Source organism: Salvia splendens, chromosome 14 (assembly GCF_004379255.2).
Source record: "Salvia splendens isolate huo1 chromosome 14, SspV2, whole genome shotgun sequence".
In the NCBI taxonomy this organism is placed as follows: domain Eukaryota; kingdom Viridiplantae; phylum Streptophyta; class Magnoliopsida; order Lamiales; family Lamiaceae; genus Salvia; species Salvia splendens.
In genome coordinates, this window is record NC_056045.1 from 11090065 (window position 1) to 11108888 (window position 18824).

The 18824-nt window shown below is 39.4% G+C and overlaps 1 protein-coding gene across 1 annotated transcript; it reads right to left on the minus strand.

The window, feature by feature from the left end:
* Positions 1–3166: 3166 nt before the first annotated feature.
* Positions 3167–5378, minus strand: LOC121763626 (glucan endo-1,3-beta-glucosidase 7-like). Its single transcript, XM_042159685.1, has 5 exons — positions 5268–5378; positions 4506–5170; positions 3804–4118; positions 3431–3692; positions 3167–3362 (listed from the first exon to the last, which is right to left on the minus strand). Exons 1-5 carry the CDS (start codon positions 5320–5322, stop codon positions 3331–3333), a joined length of 1329 nt encoding a protein of 442 aa, XP_042015619.1. The 5' UTR covers positions 5323–5378; the 3' UTR covers positions 3167–3330.
* Positions 5379–18824: the final 13446 nt, after the last annotated feature.

Here is an 18824-nt window from a genome sequence, read left to right on the forward strand (position 1 = left end):
CTTATTGAAATAAGATGACGTTGGTGTGGTATAGCACTGAATGGATCTAACAGCAAGACGAGTCTTTATGCTATCTACTGAAAGACGAGGTCTTGAGAATTAATTTCTTAATCAATGTACGTTAGCATTGAGCATACGATATTGAGTATCCACTACTTTGACTTACCAAAGGTGCGGGTTTTTCGTAACCCAACGATCCAGGTATATTGGGTAGTGGTGATCATTATCTAGAGGTGCTAGGATTGCTATTATGTTGAAACGTGCGCGAGGAGAGTCTCGTTTGATAACATCCACAAGAGGAGCTCGACACGAGGTTTTATTATTCGGAACCTAGCTAGTTGGAGTTTGATTACTCTATGAATAATAAATAAGAGTTTATTGCTAAGTCCACTCTTGGAATTCGAAATATGTTAATTAATTAAGTTTATAGCAGACATTAATTAATTAATGGATGTTTCCATCTTAAGCGCGGGAAATAAATCAAATACAATTAAAGGAAACCCGGAATACTTATAATTTCGGATTTGGAAGGCAGTGCAATATTACTTCTGTAGTGGCTGCTCGTAATATTCCAATATAAGCTTATATTAAATTGTGGGTTCAATTTAATTAGAAAAAAGCTAATTGGGTGAGGCCTGTTCCAGATTATTCCTTAGATCCCTGACTGGGCCCAATATGTGACTTATATAAATAGGAGAATAAAGGAGACAGAAAACACAACAATTTATTCATAAAATTTTCGTCCCCCTCCTTTAAGAGAATTTTCGAAAATTGTGCTCTCCTCCGTGAGCTGAGTTCTGTCTTCCATTATTCGAGTCCTAGTACGTTGGTGAGATTTTCCCACACAAATATCAGCGTATAGTCCGGGACACCAGTCAGAAGATCCGAGGTCTTGTATTGAAGATCTTCACGTGGAGACGGAGCAAGCCATCATCGATTCTTGATTGAATCAACGAGGTAAATTGGCTAATTCCGTAGTAAGCATGTTTTAGGAATTTAATGTGCTAAAGCATGTTTTAATTCAAGTTATGAGCATGATACATGTGATAATTACGCGAATAGATTTTGTCTAAACAATCTGCTAAATAGATCAAATTCATGTGATCCGTTTTGTTACGCACGCTTCCGCTGTCAGCCCCTTCATATACATCCGAGTACGTGGTACCCGGACTTGTTGTTCATTCCAAGCTTGAATAGCAGCTTGGTAGCGTTCCACTTCGTTGTTAATTTCTTCTTGGATTGTCGGTATCGTCGCCTCTAACATTCGGGTCATTTGAGCGTTGATTGGTCTTTGACGATGAGGCATTTTTTCGAATCATAGGGAGAGAAATGAAGTTGAATAGATATGAAAATGGATGTAGTGGTATTTTATAGATAAATTTTCGATTTTATAAAAAAAATTGAAATTGCAGCCCTGGCCGGCTTGAACACCAATTAATGCTGGGCCGGACCCCGTCGCGGCACGTCCCGATGCGCATAACCCTGAGCCGGGCTGGACCCCGAGCGCGTCCCCGGGACCCGCCCCGGCCGGAAAATCCTCCCCTCCATCGCTGCGTGACACGGGCCGGGACCCAACTGCAGCCCAGCCCCATGCGTTAACGATGCTCTAATGTAGATGCATCCCTATTTAATGCAATAGTCTAGCTAGAATCCAAAAAATATTCATGTATTATGTTCTGCATCTGTAAAGTATAAAATACTACTATTGAAATTTGGATTTCAAATACCTTACAATTTATGTTGTACACATACACCCCACTCCGTTAGTAAATAATTTCAATTCGTGGTTTCATTATTAATTGGTGAAATTTGTACCGACAATAACAAAATATAATTACAAAAATCGCGAAAAGTTTAGTAGCCTAACAAGTAAGACAATGGATTCTTGTTTAGTAAAAGGTTAAATATGATCCTAAACATATGACGTTTTTACGATTTTTGTCTTAAACATTACGTTTTGAATTATTTGGTTCCATGCATTTGAAATCGAGCCAGAATCAGTCCAAAATGGACGGCACCGTTAAAAATAAACGGTCAACGACTGATTAGCCGATTTTGACCCATTTATGCATTTTAATTAAGAATTTTAAACTTTTTTAAAATAAAAAAATTAATTAATAATTTTAGTTTTTAAAAATAATAATTATATTATATTTAGCCAAGCGACCGGAATCAACCCAAGCATATAATTCTCCTACGAGCTCTTCCGAAGTCGTTCCGATCGAGCTTCTGCCTCTTCCACGAGAGCTTCGACCACGAATCCTCCTCCGCCGACGAGCTCTTGACGGCAAAATCCTACCCATCCAAATCAAAAAGCGCCTCGCTCCAGTGCCGCCGCCGTCGTCTCCCTCGCGTCCTTCCCCGCGGCGGCAACGCCGACATCGTCAACGGCACCTCCACGATGCGTCCAGGCAAATCGTCGACCAGCTACAACGCAAACTCTTCCCCGGCGGCCAGCGCGGACGGTTGGGGAAAATGAGTAGTGCGCGACCGTGTGGATTGTTGAGTTTGCACTGTAGGTGGTCGACGATTTGTCTGGACGCATCGTGGAGGTGCCGTTGAAGATGTCGGCGTTGCCGCTGCGGGGAAGGATGATTTGCTTCAGCGTCGGCGCGTCGAGCTCGCCGATTTGGATGAGGTTGAAGTTTAATTGGTAGCTTTTGACTGCGGATTCGAGGAATTCGTCGGAAAATCGTTGGATTAAGGTCATAGGCGGAGGCGGCGAGGGAGACGACGGCGACGGCACTGGAGCGAGGCGCTTTTTGATTTGGATGGGTAGGATTTTGCCGTCGAGAGCTCGTCGGCGGAAGAGGATTCGTGGTCGAAGCTCTCGTGGAAGACGCAGAAGTCGAAATCGATGGAGGCGGCGGAGCGAATGCATTGCTCGATCGGAACGACGTCGGAAGAGATCGTGGGAGAATGAGATGCTTGGGTTGATGCCGGTCGCTTGGATAAATTTAATTTAATTATTATTCTTAAAAAACTAAAATTATTAATTAATTTTTATTTAAAAAATTAAAATTCTTAATTAAAATGCATAAATGAGTCAAAATTGGCTTAATCAACTGTTGACCGTTTATTTTTAACGGTGACGTCCATTTTGGACTGATTCAGACCCGATTTCAAATGTAGGAGACCAAATAATTAAAAACATAATGTCTAGGACTAAAATCGTAAAAACGTCATATATTTAGGACCATAATTGGTCTTTACTCTAATATGTATAAACATTCGTAAATTTGTAATGGAAAAAATGAAGCAATGTCCCTTGACAAAAAAGTTGAGAATCCTCGGTTCAATTCATAGTTATGCAACATTATTAGTTCACTCTTAGCTACTTGGATAGATGCACTTATCATAACCTGCACAAAAAAATAAAAAAAAAATTATTAAAGGTGATAAAGAAACAAAATTGAATATATAAACTTACTAGGATCTGTGGAAGACAGAGTGGCTGTCTGTGCGAAATCACATGTAACACTAGGATCTTTGTCGGAATTATGAAAGAAGAGATTCATGGCATAATTGGCATGAGCAATGACAGCAGCAGGCTCGAAGCATGCTCCTCCTGGCTGTATGGGACTGCAGTCTATGCCTTGTCCGCACGCGTAGTCCAAATTCGCTTGCATTTTATCCTCTCCCACACCGGCTTTGCCCACACACCATCTTCCCTTGCTCGGTGATGATGGAGTCTTGTAGTTGTACCACAAGCAAGATAATTATCATTTTTTCTCTTATACATGTCACCCAAAATGATGTTGATGCATGTAATTTAAAGTGGGAAAATAGTGATCTAGTCTAACCTGGATAAGTCCAACATCATAAGCCATGGTTAAGTCGGGCTTAAAGAGGCCAAAGGATCTCTCAGAAGTGGGGCCGGGCTTGTGATTTTCGTCGTACAAAGAGAAAAGGTAGGTATCGACTGATCTTCCTGGCATCATTGGAGTCCCCAGGGTAGACCTGAGGTGCGCGATCAAGTTCTCATTGTAGGCCTTGGCATTTTCCACGGTCGCACCGGCCTCTTCCTTGTCTCCCCTGTATGGCCACCCTGTTTCCGCAACTACTATCTCCACTCCCTTGAACCCTATTTTGTCCAATGCCCATCTCACACCATCCACCTATTCGCAAAATACTATCATTCTAACTCACTGCCGGATCCATAGATCAAAAATTAGGGGATGAAATTCAATATTTAATCAATAAATATACTCTTTATAGTTATATTTGAGGAACACTAGAGTGTGTTGGCTGTCACAACTACAATAACACTGAAAACAAATTATATTTAAAATATTTGTCAGAGATATGGATTAAAACTTCATTATTTACATTCATAATTGTAAATGAGGTTCGAACCTTTTACCAGAAAATGAAAATTATCATCAAATTAGGTGCTTTTTTCATTTACTCCCCCAACTCTAAAAGTTGAACTAACTAAATTCATCAACTTAAAACTATTACTAGTACTAGTACCATTTTTTTTTTATCATAAATGTAAAACTAACCTGAGCATCAAACATGTTAGTGTAATTGATCTTGGACCCGGAATCAACCCGGCCCGAATTCGGTTTAAACAAGCAGAACGCCAGCGTCTCGGGCCTCGGGTCACTCCGGTACGCAAAATACGGGTACGGGTTGATCCCGAAGGCCGACCCGGTGGCATTGTTGAAGCTCAACACTCCGCTGAGCAGATCCTCGATGGCGGGATCGAAGCTGCCCGACGAGGGCGGGTCGGACCGCCCGAGCACCGCCATCGAGTGGACGGTCGAAACCTTGATCTCCCCGGCCAGGCCGGTAGACTCGAGGGCGGCCTGCAGATTCCGCATCGCCGGCAGCAGCTGCGCCCTCAGATTGCGGTCGTTGTACGACAGGACCGCGTTGCCGACGTTGATGGCGGCGATTTTCGAGGCCGGGTGGAAGGGGGCGACGTTCGCGTCGATCCATTTTTCGGCGAAGGTCGGGTCGGATGCGAGGTTCGGGATGTCGGAGTTGGGTGCTCCGATCGTGATGGCGATGTTGGTGTTGGCTAGGGACTTAATTGCGGCCGGGTCGGAGCCGGAGAGGCGGACCTTTTGGAAGGCGCAAGATTTGAGGAGATTTGCGGTGGATTGCGGCGGGGGGAGGTTGTCGGCGAGTTGGCCGTAGTTTACTCCGAGGAAAGACTGCGATTCTGCAGGTGAATTAATTAAGTAAACGGCAGAAGACATACGAATGTTAACTACATTTAATTTAAAAAAACGGAAAGCAGTGAGTAGTGGAGATCTTACGTGAGAGCGGAGTGAAGGTGAAGATGAGGAGGAAGAAAAGCAGCAAGATTGCCATGGCGGAAATGTGTTTTTTTTATTATTGGAAGAGAGAGAAGGTTGCAGCACGGGTGGAATGTGGGAGTGTTGAAATCTACGAATTTATGTGCTTTGAACTATTTTGAAAAATAATTGATTATACATAATATTTTATAAATGAATATATTTTCCAAGATATAATCTAATAATAATAGCAATAAATATTATTATTGTTAATATAGAATACAATATGTGCTACATAGTATATTAGAGTTATTATTATTATTGTGTAAACTCACTACTAATTGTTAATATTTATTTTATTTACACTATATTATTTAAACTCACTAATAATTTATATAATTAAGTCGTAATAATATACTATTGTCAATAAGATTGTACTTTACTTTCCCTTAATTAATCATCAAATGAAACTCCAATGGACTATTAAGAATTAGATTTAATCGATATATGTTCAAATAGATTAATTAAGATTCAATCTAATTTGGTTAATTTAATATTATACTAATTGAATTTGTATAACAATATTTGTAATTAAATTTTGAAATATATTATAATAAAGCATTATAGATCAATATACTAATTATTAATTTGTACAATATGATAGAGTGGCATGTATATTCTCCCTATGTCCACTATTTTTAAAGAGTCATTTTGTCATTTCGAGTTGTCTCGATTTTAGAACCATTTACTTTATTCGACTTTTAGTATGCGGACCTCACATTTCATAACTTTTTACACTCACAAGTCACAATATAATATAAAATTAATACTTTAAATGAGTCTCACATTTCACATACTTTCTCCCATTACTTTTTTTCAAGAAGTCAAATAGTGGAGGAAGGAAGTACTAATTACTTTATACTACTTCATCCACTCCATTCCACTTTAGGAGTTTTATTTGAGTTCATCACAAATTTTTTAAAATGTAGAGAAAAGTCAGTGAAAAAAGCTGATAGAATGTGAGTTCCATTTTTATATATTAGTTCCACATTATGAGTAATAAAATGTAATTGGAATAATGTTAGTGGAATAGGAGGCCTATTACCATTTCTGAAACGAGTGAACGAGGACTTTTAATATGAGACGAACTAAAATAAAAAATTGCAACTTTTAAAAAGCAGGGAGTACATTTTATTACTCCCTATTATTAATATATATAGTAATATGAGAGCTCCACGGGGCATCCTTAATTAGAGTCACAACATACTTCCAATCTCGTGTTGTCAAGTGGCATGTAACTTGCAACATCGTAAACATAAACATGCAATATACATTTATGGAAGTTGTAGATGGATTTCTGCATATTGCTTTTTAGTTATAGGCATATTACATTTTATATTGTTGAGTTTTTACAAAATAAACATAAATTGTCTGCAATGCAAAATAAACTATATATAAATGCAATTCGTGTGTATATATATATATATATATATATATATATATATATAAATGCAAATCAAACAATTTATGTCTAAAATGCAAAACTTAATAATAAAAAATGCAATTTTCTTATAACTATAAAACAATATGGGGAAAATCATCTACAACTTCCACAAATATATATTGCATGTTTGTGTTTACAATATTGCATGTTACGTGTGTCGCGTGGCAGCACGAGGTTGAAAGTAGATCGTAACATTAAAATTAGTTATATTTCAGATTTGGATGGATAATATTAAGACGTAACATTACATAATTAAACAAATTAAGGGTGTCTATTGATTTTGATTATAACTGAACAATCATGAATTTCAATTATTTTATTATCAATTGTTTTCATTTAGTTGAATTGTTATGAATTACTACATAATAGGAGTCTGTCATTACTTATAGCATTTTAAATTATTTAAAATTTTAATTTATTTAATAAATTTTAATTAGTTTTTAATTGGAAAATTTGTATTTCACTTGCGAATAAGATAATTTATATGTACACTTTTGATTGTACATTATGTAAATACTAATATTAAACTTAAAACAATTAGTATCACTAGAATTTGAGTATTACTATAACTTAAAATTAATTTTACATATCAAACAAATTACAATAGAGAAAACAATAAATAAAAGTTAAAAAAAAAGAAATAGTGAAACGGTGAACAAAAAACTGAAAAAGGGGTCACATATTCCAAACGTATATTTCAACTCTTCACCGTTTACTATTTAATACTTATGCTAGTATAAACAATATTGACATTTTTTAAGTGAAATAAATTAAAGTGAATCTGCATTAAATGTCTTAAATTTTAATAATATTTTATTTTTATAGTTGGTTATATTACGATCATTTAGTACCACTGTTTTTTAAAAAGAAAAATTATCATTTAAATCATAACTTTTAATTAATTTATATTTATCACATAATTTATAAAAATAGTTAATTAAAATATAATTTTTGTATATATACTAATTGTCCCATACAAATAAAATTTTGATGAAAGTTTGTGTGATTTTTATATTTTCGTCATTATATCTTCACCAATTGTATATTACTCCATTCGTTCCATAGTAATGGAGACGTTTATTTTCGGCTCAGAGATTAAGAAAAATTGTGTTAGGTGAGTTAAATAAGTAAATGAAGAATAAAGTGGAAAATGAAAAAGGTAGAGAGATGAACAGAGAAAAAGTAAGAGAGACTAAAGTAGGCAGGGGCGGACACACTAAGGTGAAGGGTGGGGCTTAAGCCCTTACCCAATTTTTTTTTTTTCATTTTTCCTTCTTTAAAAAATTTCAAAATTTCCACAAACCATTTGATAGCCCTTACTGAGCTGATGGCCTGAAAGAGTAAATCTCCGGATATTAAATGAGATATGGGGCTGAATCAGAGTTCAAATATTCATAGGAAACTAACAATGGCATCGTGATTTTAAGGAAGAAGAAGAAGACTTGTTGGAAGAATAAAAATTAAATAATATTAATAATTTGTTGTCCGTTAAGTGCCATCACGGCATCACCTTTTGGAAGTGTAAAAACTGACGGTAGTTTTAAATAGTTGACAGCCTACTTCAATATTGTAAAATTATGACTACTATCAAGTATCAACCGCTAATTGTTTGTATAAGATATACTTAGACGCACTTTATTTTTATTGATTCTCCTTTAAATAAGAAAATATAGATTTGAATCTCTATTTCTTCTTTAACACTTCAAAACTTTGGTAAATTACATTTTTTAATCTTTTCTCTTTCTAATTTTATTATTAAAAACTATCGTTTTGTACAATTTTATACTCCTACTTCTTATTTTATTATGAGAAATTAAGGGTAAAAATGTGAAAGATATATGAGTATGTGGATTTGAGATTGAGGTGCTTTTCCAATTTTAATTATTTAAATTTCAGTATTATGTTTGTATTTAATTCACTTTAAATTAGTAACGTATAACATATTATCAAGAAGTTTCTAAATCTAAATATATTGTAATGATAGTACTTTTTTTCTACTACTATACTTGATTTGTATATGAAAAATTATTTTGTTTTTCTATGAGCCTTATTTTAATTAACAATATTTAAACTAATTATTTTTTATATCTCATACTCCCTCCGTCCACGAAAAATAGGACTATTCCATTTTTATCCCTCGTTTTGGAAAAATGATAATAAATAGTTAAAGTGGAGAGAAAGAAAAGTAAGAGAGAGAATAATATAGACAAGTCTTATCTATATTAAGAGAGATAAAAATGGAATAGCCCTATTTTTCGTGGACGAAGGGGAGTGTGTTATTAATTTTAATCAAAACTCATATTGTTCATTACAAACAAAAAAAATGAATTTCCCACGTATTTACAGTGGAGCCCTTACTAAAAAAAAATTCTGCGTCCGCCCCTGAAAGTAGGTGTAGAAACATGTGTTGACTTTCACTAAAAAGGAAAATGACTCTATTACTATGAAACGTACTAAAATGGCAAAATGACTCTATTACTATAGAACGGAGGGAGTACTAATCTAAAATCGGCCGTAATAATATGGAATAATGCCAAATTTATCCAAAAGTTAATTCAAAATTATAATTATATTGGAAAATTAAAAAATTATAATTATAAAATTTTAAAAGTTAAGGGACAGACCAGCCAAAAGCTGTAATTTAAATCGAAAATTTTCCTTTTTATAATCATTGATTTTGGGGACCTATTGCTTTCCATTGCCGGCCGAAATTGGGAGGGTGAAAGAGGTGTTACACGTTGTGAAACCACGACATGTCGGTTGATTTAATTACTTCCATATTAATTTGTTTGTTTGGATGGAGAGTTGTAAGACCACTCATAACGTTGTTATGTATGATAAAATTTAATTTGTTTGTTTGGAGAGTTGTAAGAACACTCACAATGTTGTTGTGAATGAAAAATTTTGAATTTGTAAAGAATTTTTATTTTGCATTTTATAATAGAAAAATATGTCACATTGGCATAAACGTGTACTCCCTCCGTCTCTTAAAACTATACACACTTTTCATTTTTATCTGTCCCATAGAAATATTATCCACTAATACTATTTTTATTATCATTCTCCTCTATTTCTCTTACTTTACCATACCATTCTCCCCTCTTTTACTTTATTATACTATTTTTCCCATATCTCTTATTTTATCAATTTTATCTTGATTTTCGTGTTATACCCGTTACTCATATTTTTATAGACATAGGAAGTATATAATTGCTTGTGCCGCTAATAAAAAGATTGAAGTTTTTAGTTCAGTGGTGTGGTACCATACCCGCACAAAGGAGACCCATGTTCAACACCGCAATAACATTAGCATTTTTAAACACGCAAATGCCTTTGGTTTTCCTTTATTATAGAATGCAAAAAAGAGTTCCCTTTTAGGAATTGTTTCCATGCTAAAATTCGAACTTTTTCGTTTCCTAGTAGATCCCTGTTAGTTTCTGGGGATTACAAGAGATAAAAGCCGGGCGTAATACAACCCAAAAGAAGGAATACAAAAGAGGAAACTGAACTAGAATGAGATTACAAATGCAAAAACGAAACAGTAACCATGAATAATGTTTAAGCCGAGTCGAGGAGGCCTCTTCCCGCAAGACGAGATACGCCCCGGTAGTGCTCTTCGGTTTGGCGTGTCGTCCCCAAAGGTAAAACGGCTACGTCTCTATTGATACAGCACCGCAATCAGCAGAGCTCCGGCGAACTGGATGGAGGAGAAGGCAGAGCTTCGACAGAAAGACAATGCAGAGAGGGAGAGAGCTTATGCTGTAATGCTTGTGAATGATGTAGTAGCTAATGCAGTGGAATGGCTAGCCTATTTATAGGCCGAGCCACCATGCAGGGTCAACCAATCCCTGAAGGCTCATCATGGCAGATCCGTAACCGCCGACGGTTACGAGCGTGTGGCAGGAGTGTGCCATCCGTGTGTGGAGCGTGTGGATTTCTCACGTGGCAGCCGTGACTGTGCCTCGCTTGACGACGTGTCAAGCCACTTGGATTGCTGACTCGGCGGTGGCCTAAAAAGAATAGTTTGGGCCAAGCACCAAGCCCAAAGACCAATTGTCAAGATCCAAGTCCAAGTCCAAGATCGAGATCGAAATCGAGATCGAGATCGGGATCGGGATCGGGATCAGGCTCGGGCTCGGGCTCGGGCTCGGCCCGAGGCCCGCGGCCCGCGACCACGACCATGAGCACGAGCACGGGCTCGGGCGGGCGGCGGCGGCGGCGCGCGCGTGTGCGCTATTGTGGGCTCTTTCACCCATCTTGGTCCACTATAATTATTAAGTAACATAAAGTCACTAAATTTATACACATTAAAAGATGTGTTAATCCTCCAATGTGGGATAATTAATACTCCCTCCGTTCCATGTTAATAGAGTCATTTTACCATTTTTGGAAGTTCCAAGTTAATTGAGTCATTTCTATATTTGGTAAAAAGTAACCCCCTCTCTTACTTTATTCTCTCTACATCTCTCTTACTTTATTCTCTCTTACTTTATTCACCAACCACTTAACATACTATTCTTAAACTCCGTGCCGAAAAGAAACGCATCTATTAACAAGGAACGGAGGGAGTACTAGTTAATTATTCCCTAAGCTCCAACTCCAAGCTTTAATTAAAAGCTAATTATGCCCAACTTTAATCCACTATTTCTCACTCACCGGAAATCGGATTTGAGAAAGTGAATATACTACATTTATCTACGTAAAATGTAGATCGACGATATGTCATTTAATTTCACAAAATTAAATGTCTCGTCACATTTATTATTTGGTCAAAATCCATTGACCGGGCATATTTTAATCCATGATTTTTTTTACAATCCCCCACATGAGTGGAAATAGCCGAATGCATATGCATGCAGACACAAGCTCAACCCTCACGAGGTATATAAGCATAAGGATAGGTAGTCGTTGGCTTTGAACCCTCCATAGTCGACACCATCGGATACACAGGCGGCTTAGTAGCGCGATGCTTTGAACTAATCCCCCACGGCGTGCACCGAGACAATGGTGTTAACGCTTAAACACCTCAACCTCATCCGTTCTCACGTTTTGTGTCCATTGCGGTCTTGGACACCACTTTGGATTCATAAGTGCGTTTTATAAAGCGACCACACTTCGCACTTATATAGGTGACTCTTACTCAAGTACCTTGCCATACTTGGTCTCTTTGAGAACTCCATCTCTTTAAGATTCTTAAGAACCATTAGAAGTCATAGACTTGGCCTTTACCACTAGGCACGTTCTCCAACACTCTATTGCTCTCTAGGGAATAGATATAGTTGAGTGTTTCTCATGAACTCTCATAGCTTAGTTGTCCCTTTGAACCAAGTTCTTGGGATCTCCAGTCATCATGGTTGGGTTACCACTATGATAATTCTTTAGTTTGTGGATTTCAAACCCATTCCCTCTAGCAACTTATTCATTTGATCACGGTTTAACCCTTTGGTTAGCGGATCCGCTAGATTATCTATTGACTTCACATAGTCAATTGTAATCACGCCAGTTGTGATCAAATGTCTCACGGTGTTATGTCGTCGACGTATATGTCGAGACTTACCGTTATAGAAACCATTGTTTGCCCTTCCAATAGCCGCTTGGCTATCGCAGTGGATTAGCACTGGTGGCACTGGCTTAGACCAACATGGAATATCTTCAAGGAAGTTCTTAAGCCACTCGGCTTCCTCACCCGCCTTATCTAAGGCAATGAACTCCGATTCCATTGTTGATCGGGCTATACATGTCTGTTTTTGTGGATTTCCACGATACAACACCACCCCCAATAGTAAAGATGTATTCACTTGTTGAAAGTGAGTCTCTATTATCGGATATCCAATTGGCATCACAGTACCCTTCAAGTACCGGGGGGTATCTCGAGAAGTGTAGCCCAAGATTTTGAGTATGTTTTAAATATCTCAAAACCCTCACAAGAGCTCTCCAATGCTCTTTGCTTGGATTGCTCGTGTAACGACTCAACTTGTTCACGGCACAAGCAATGTCGGGTCGAGTGCAATTAGTTAAATACATAATGCACCCGATGACCCGTGCATACTCTTCTTGTGCAACGGGCTCGCCTTTGTTTTTGCTCAAGTGAACGTCGAGTTCAATTGGAGTCTTAACCGGCGCGCCATCATAAGCTTTGAATTTATTCAATATCTTCTCAACATAATGTGATTGTGTTAAGATGATTCCATCATTCGTCCTTAGAATCTTCATTCCAAGAATTACATCGGCTAGACCCATATCTTTCATGTCAAAGTTTCTCTTTAACATGGCCTTTGTATCGTTAATTACTTGAGTGTTGCTACCCAAGATTAACATATCATCAACGTATAGATACACTATAACATGACCGTTATTAGTGCTCTTGATGTAGACACATTTGTCGCACTCGTTGATTTTAAACCCGTTTGATAACATTACATTATCAAACTTCAAGTGCCATTGCAATGGCGCTTGTTTTAATCCATATAAGGACTTTACGAGCTTGCATACCTTTTTCTCTTGTCCAGGTACTACAAACCCTTCGGGTTGTTCCATATAGATTTCATCTTCTAGTTCACCATTTAGAAACGCGGTCTTTACATCCATTTGATGAATCTCAAGATTGTGCAATGCAGCAATAGCGAGAAGCACTCGTATAGATGTAATCCTTGATACAGGTGAATAGGTATCGAAGAAGTCATGTCCTTTCTTTTGTTTAAAACCCTTTACTACTAGTCGGGCTTTAAATTTATCCACTGTTCCATCGACCTTAAATTTCCTTTTAAGTACCCATTTGCAACCTAGAGGTTTCGCACCTTCAGGTAGATCTACCAACACCCAAGTCTGGTTTAGCAAAATTGAATCAATTTCGCTTTGAACAGCTTCTCTCCAATGCAGCCCGTCTCGGCCAGAAAAGGCTACTTTTATCGATGTTGGTTCTTCATCCAACATGAAAGCAATGTAGTCAGGACCAAATGTTTTTGGTGTTCTGACTCTATTACCACGTCTTAGTACTGTATCTTTTGGATTGGGCCTTGCACGCTTGCGCGATTCAGGTTCCTCATCCGCTGATTTAGAACTAGTGGCTTCTTCCTCAATTCTTGTCTCAGAATTGGTTACGACTTTTTCTTTGTCTTTGCAAGGAAAAGTATTTTCGAGAAATACGGCATTCCTTGACTCAATTGTTGTCCCTACTGTTATAGTCGATATTTCAGACTTGTGAACAACAAATCGATATGCACTACTATTAAGTGCATATCCAATGAAGATGCAATCAACCGTCTTAGGTCCGATTGTAACTTCTTTGGGCGGAGGAACCATCACCTTCGCCAAACACCCCCATACCTTGAGGTATTTGTAGGATGGTTTCTTTCCCTTCCACAACTCATAAGGAGTAACATCCTTTCCTTTGAGAGGGATCTTATTCAAGATATAGTTGGCTGTCAAAACAGCTTCCCCCCACATGTTATGTGGTAATCCTGAAGTCAGAAGCAGTGCATTCATCATCTCTTTTAGAGTTCGATTTTTGCGTTCTGCAACACCATTAGATTGTGGTGAATATGGAGCAGTTGTTTGATGAATTATACCACTTGCGTTGCATAACTCCTCAAACGGGGCTACATATTCGCCTCCTCTATCGCTTCGAATCATTTTGATTTTACAACCAAGTTGATTCTCAACCTCGTTCTTATAATTTTTGAACGCTTCTATTGCTTCATCTTTACTTCTTAAAAGATAAATGTAGCAATACCTTGTGCAATCATCTATGAAAGTGATAAAGTACTTTTTACCACCTCTAGTTTGCACCATCTTTAAATCACATACATCCGTGTGAATTAATTCAAGGGGTTTTGTGCTTCGTTCAACCGAATGAAATGACAACTTAGTCATTTTTGCTTCAAGATAAATTTCACATTTATCTTGATTATCTACTTCATTAGCCTTTAGTAAATCTAAATTCACTAATCTTTTAATGGCTTTTGAATTTACATGTCCCAATCTACAATGCCACAAATTTGAAGACTCGGTCAAATAAGATGAAGTAGATGCTTTATTATTATTAGCCAATGGCTTTGGAACACGCAGTGTTGCTACACTAAGCTTGAAAAGTCCATCGGTTACATAACCTTTTCCGAGGGACTTCCCAAACTTATACAATGCAAACCTATCGGATTCAAATACAAGTTTAAAACCCTTATTCACTAGTATTGATCCTGAAACTAGGTTCTTCCGGATGTCCGGAACGTGCAGCGCATCCTTCAAGGTGATTGAGATGCCACACGTCATCTTGAGGATTACATCACCAACTCCGAGGACTTCAGACGAGGCTTGATTCCCCATGTTTATCTTTCTCCCTTCAACGTTGTTGTAGGTGGAGAACATACTCCTATATGCGCAAACATGTGCAGTAGCGCCGGTATCAATATACCGCCACCCGTGCAGTAGCGCCGGTATCAATATACCGCCACCCTTGTTGTTGTTAACAAGGTTGACCTCTTCAGTGACCACAGCAATGAGGTCGTTTTCATCCCAGACCTTGAACTCCTTCTCAACGACGTGGGCAGCCGGCTTCTTCTTCTTGCTGCGGCAGTCTTTTGCAAAGTGGCCTTGTTTGCCACATTTGTAGCAGTCGCCTTCAAACTTCTTTGAAGGCTGCTTTCCCTTCCCTTTGTCACTTGGACGGTTTGGGCGAGGGCGTTTGTTGGAGGGACCGCCCCGCTCCAACAGATTGGCTTTGGCTTCATTTGGAGTGAATCCCTTAGCCTTTTGATCGCTCTTGCGCACATCTGCCTCAATGCGCAACTTCACGATCAAGTCTTCAAGGGTCATCTGCTTTCGCTTGTGCTTGAGATAACTCTTGAAGTCCTTCCAACTTGGAGGGAGCTTGTCAATGATCGTGCACCTTAGGAATTTATCGGGCAAGGTCATCCCTTCAGCCACTAAGGAGTGGATGATCATTTGGAGCTCTTGGACTTGCTCCATGATGGGTCGAGAGTCGACCATCTTGTAGTCCATAAACTTGGACGCTACAACCTGTTCAGTCCCTGCAGCATTATCTATGCTATATTTCTTTTCTAGGCTTTCCCACATTTGTTTAGATGTGGTTACATTGGAGTATACATTGTACAAACTATCATCTAAAGCACTTAGAATGAAATTTTTACAAAGGTAATCTCCTTTCCTCCAAGCTTCATAATCTGCCATGACTTCGAGCCTAGTCTCTTGGTCGCTTGGTGCGGGTGGCTCATTTTCAGTGAGAAAGTTGGCGACGCCCAATGTTGTCAAGTAGAACAACATCTTTTGATACCACCTCTTGAAGTCTGATCCTCCAAACTTGGGTGGTTTCTCGGCAGGTGGCATCATTCTTGGTGCCAAAGGTGCCGCAGTTGGTCCTTGGAAGGAACCAATTCCGTTGCCCCCGAAGGAGCCAACAACATGGTTGGGCATAGGGCCCCCACCATTCATGTTAGGCATAGAGCCCGCCATGAACGTACTATACCCGAAGGGACTAGCACTCGCATGAGACCCGAAGGCCCCAGCATTGGTGTGAGGCCCGAAGGCCCCAACACTCGATCCATTAAAGGATCCGAAGAAACCACTAAAAGTGGAACCAACCGATCCACTCGAGGTGGATCCACCAGTGAGCCCAAGGGGGTTAACGAACTCCCAAGGGGTTGTTGACGAAGAGGGATAGCGCCCGGGAGTGGGCATCATCATCGGAATTGACGACGTATTGACCGGTCCAGTGGTCGTCATGATGGAAGGAATGGCGGCGGTGGTGGCGGCAGCAGTGGTGTTAGATTCCGTCGACATCTCCAGCAAAGGTGTTTTAAGTTTCGAAATTATTAAGTTCAGTTTAAAAGGTCCAAATCCCTTCAAGGCAAGTTATCTCGTCTTGCGATTGTTGGTTTCTGGGGATTACAAGAGATAAAAGCCGGGCGTAATACAACCCAAAAGAAGGAATACAAAAGAGGAAACTGAACTAGAATGAGATTACAAACGCAAAAACGAAACAGTAACCGTGAATAATGTTTAAGCCGAGTCGAGGAGGCCTCTTCCCGCAAGACGAGATACGCCCCGGTAGTGCTCTTCGATTTGGCGTGTCGTTCCCAAAGGTAAAACGGCTACGTCTCTATTGATGCAGCACCGCAATCAGCAGAGCTCCGGCGAACTGGATGGAGGAGAGGGCAGAGCTTCGACAGAAAGACAATGCAGAGAGGGAGAGAGCTTATGCTGTAATGCTTGTGAAAGATGTAGTAGCTAATGCAGTGGAATGACTAGCCTATTTATAGGCCGAGCCACCATGCAGGGTCAACCAAGCCATGAAGGCTCATCATGGCAGATCCGTAACTGCCGACGGTTACGAGCGTGTGGCAGGAGTGTGCCATCCGTGTGTGGAGCGTGTGGATTTCTCACGTGGCAGCTGTGACTGTGCCTCGCTTGACGACGTGTCAAGCCACTTGGATTGCTGACTCGGCGGTGGTCTAAAAAAATAGTTTGGGCCAAGCACCAAGCCCAAAGACCAATTGCCAAGATCCAAGTCCATGTCCAAGTCCAAGTCGAAGATCAAGATCGAGATCGAGATCGAGATCGAGATCGAGATCGGGTTCGGGCTCAGGCCCGGGCCCGGGCCCGGACCCGAGGAACGAGGCCCGCAGCCCGCGACCATGACCACGAGCACGAGCACGGGCACGGGCTCGGGAGGGCGGCGGCGGCGCGCGCGTGTGCGCGCGTGTGGGCTCTTTCACCCATCTTGGTCCACTATAATTATTAAGTAACATAAAGTCACTTAATTTATACACATTAAAAGATGTGTTAATCCTCCAATGTGGGATAATTAACACTAGTTAATTATTCCCTAAGCTCCAACTCCAAGCTTTAATTAAAAGCTAATTATGCCCAACTTTAATCCTTTATTTCTCACTCACCGGAAATCGGATTTGAGAAAGTGAATATACTACATTTATCTACGTAAAATGTAGATCGACGATATGTCATTTAAGTTCACAAAATTAAATGTCTCGTCACATTTATTATTTCGTCAAAATCCATTGACCGGGCATATTTTAATCCATGATTTTTTTTACAATCCCCCACATGAGTGGAAATAGCCGAATGCATATGCATGCAGACACAAGCTCAACCCTCACGAGGTATATAAGCATAAGGATACGTAGTCGTTGGCTTTGAACCCTCCATAGTCGACACCATCAGATACATAGGCGGCTTAGTAGCGCGATGCTTTGAACTAATCCCCCACGGCGTGCACCGAGACAATGGTGTTAACGCTTAAACACCTCAACCTCATCCGTTCTCACGTTTTGTGTCCATTGCGGTCTTGGACACCACTTTGGATTCATAAGTGCGTTTTATGAAGCGACCACACTTTGCACTTATATAGGTGACTCTTACTCAAGTACCTTGCCATACTTGGTCTCTTTGAGAACTCTATCTCTTTGAGATTCTTAAGAACCATTAGAAGTCATAGACTTAACCTTTACCACTAGGCAAGTTCTCCAACACTCTATTGCTCTCTAGGGAATAGATATAGTTGAGTGTTTCTCATGAACTCTCATAGCTTAGTTGTCCCTTTGAACCAAGTTCTTGGGATCTCCAGTCATCATGGTTGGGTTACCACTATGATAATTCTTTAGTTTGTGGATTTCAAACCCATTCCCTCTAGCAACTTATTCATTTGATCACGGTTTAACCCTTTGGTTAGCGGATCCGCTAGATTATCTATTGACTTCACATAGTCAATTGTAATCACGCCAGTTGTGATCAAATGTCTCACGGTGTTATGTCGTCGACGTATATGTCGAGACTTACCGTTATAGAAACCATTGTTTGCCCTTCCAATAGCCGCTTGGCTATCGCAGTGGATTAGCACTGGTGGCACTGGCTTAGACCAACATGGAATATCTTCAAGGAAGTTCTTAAGCCACTCGGCTTCCTCACCCGCCTTATCTAAGGCAATGAACTCCGATTCCATTGTTGATCGGGCTATACATGTCTGTTTTGTGGATTTCCACGATACAGCACCACCCCCAATAGTAAAGATGTATTCACTTGTTGAAAGTGAGTCTCTATTA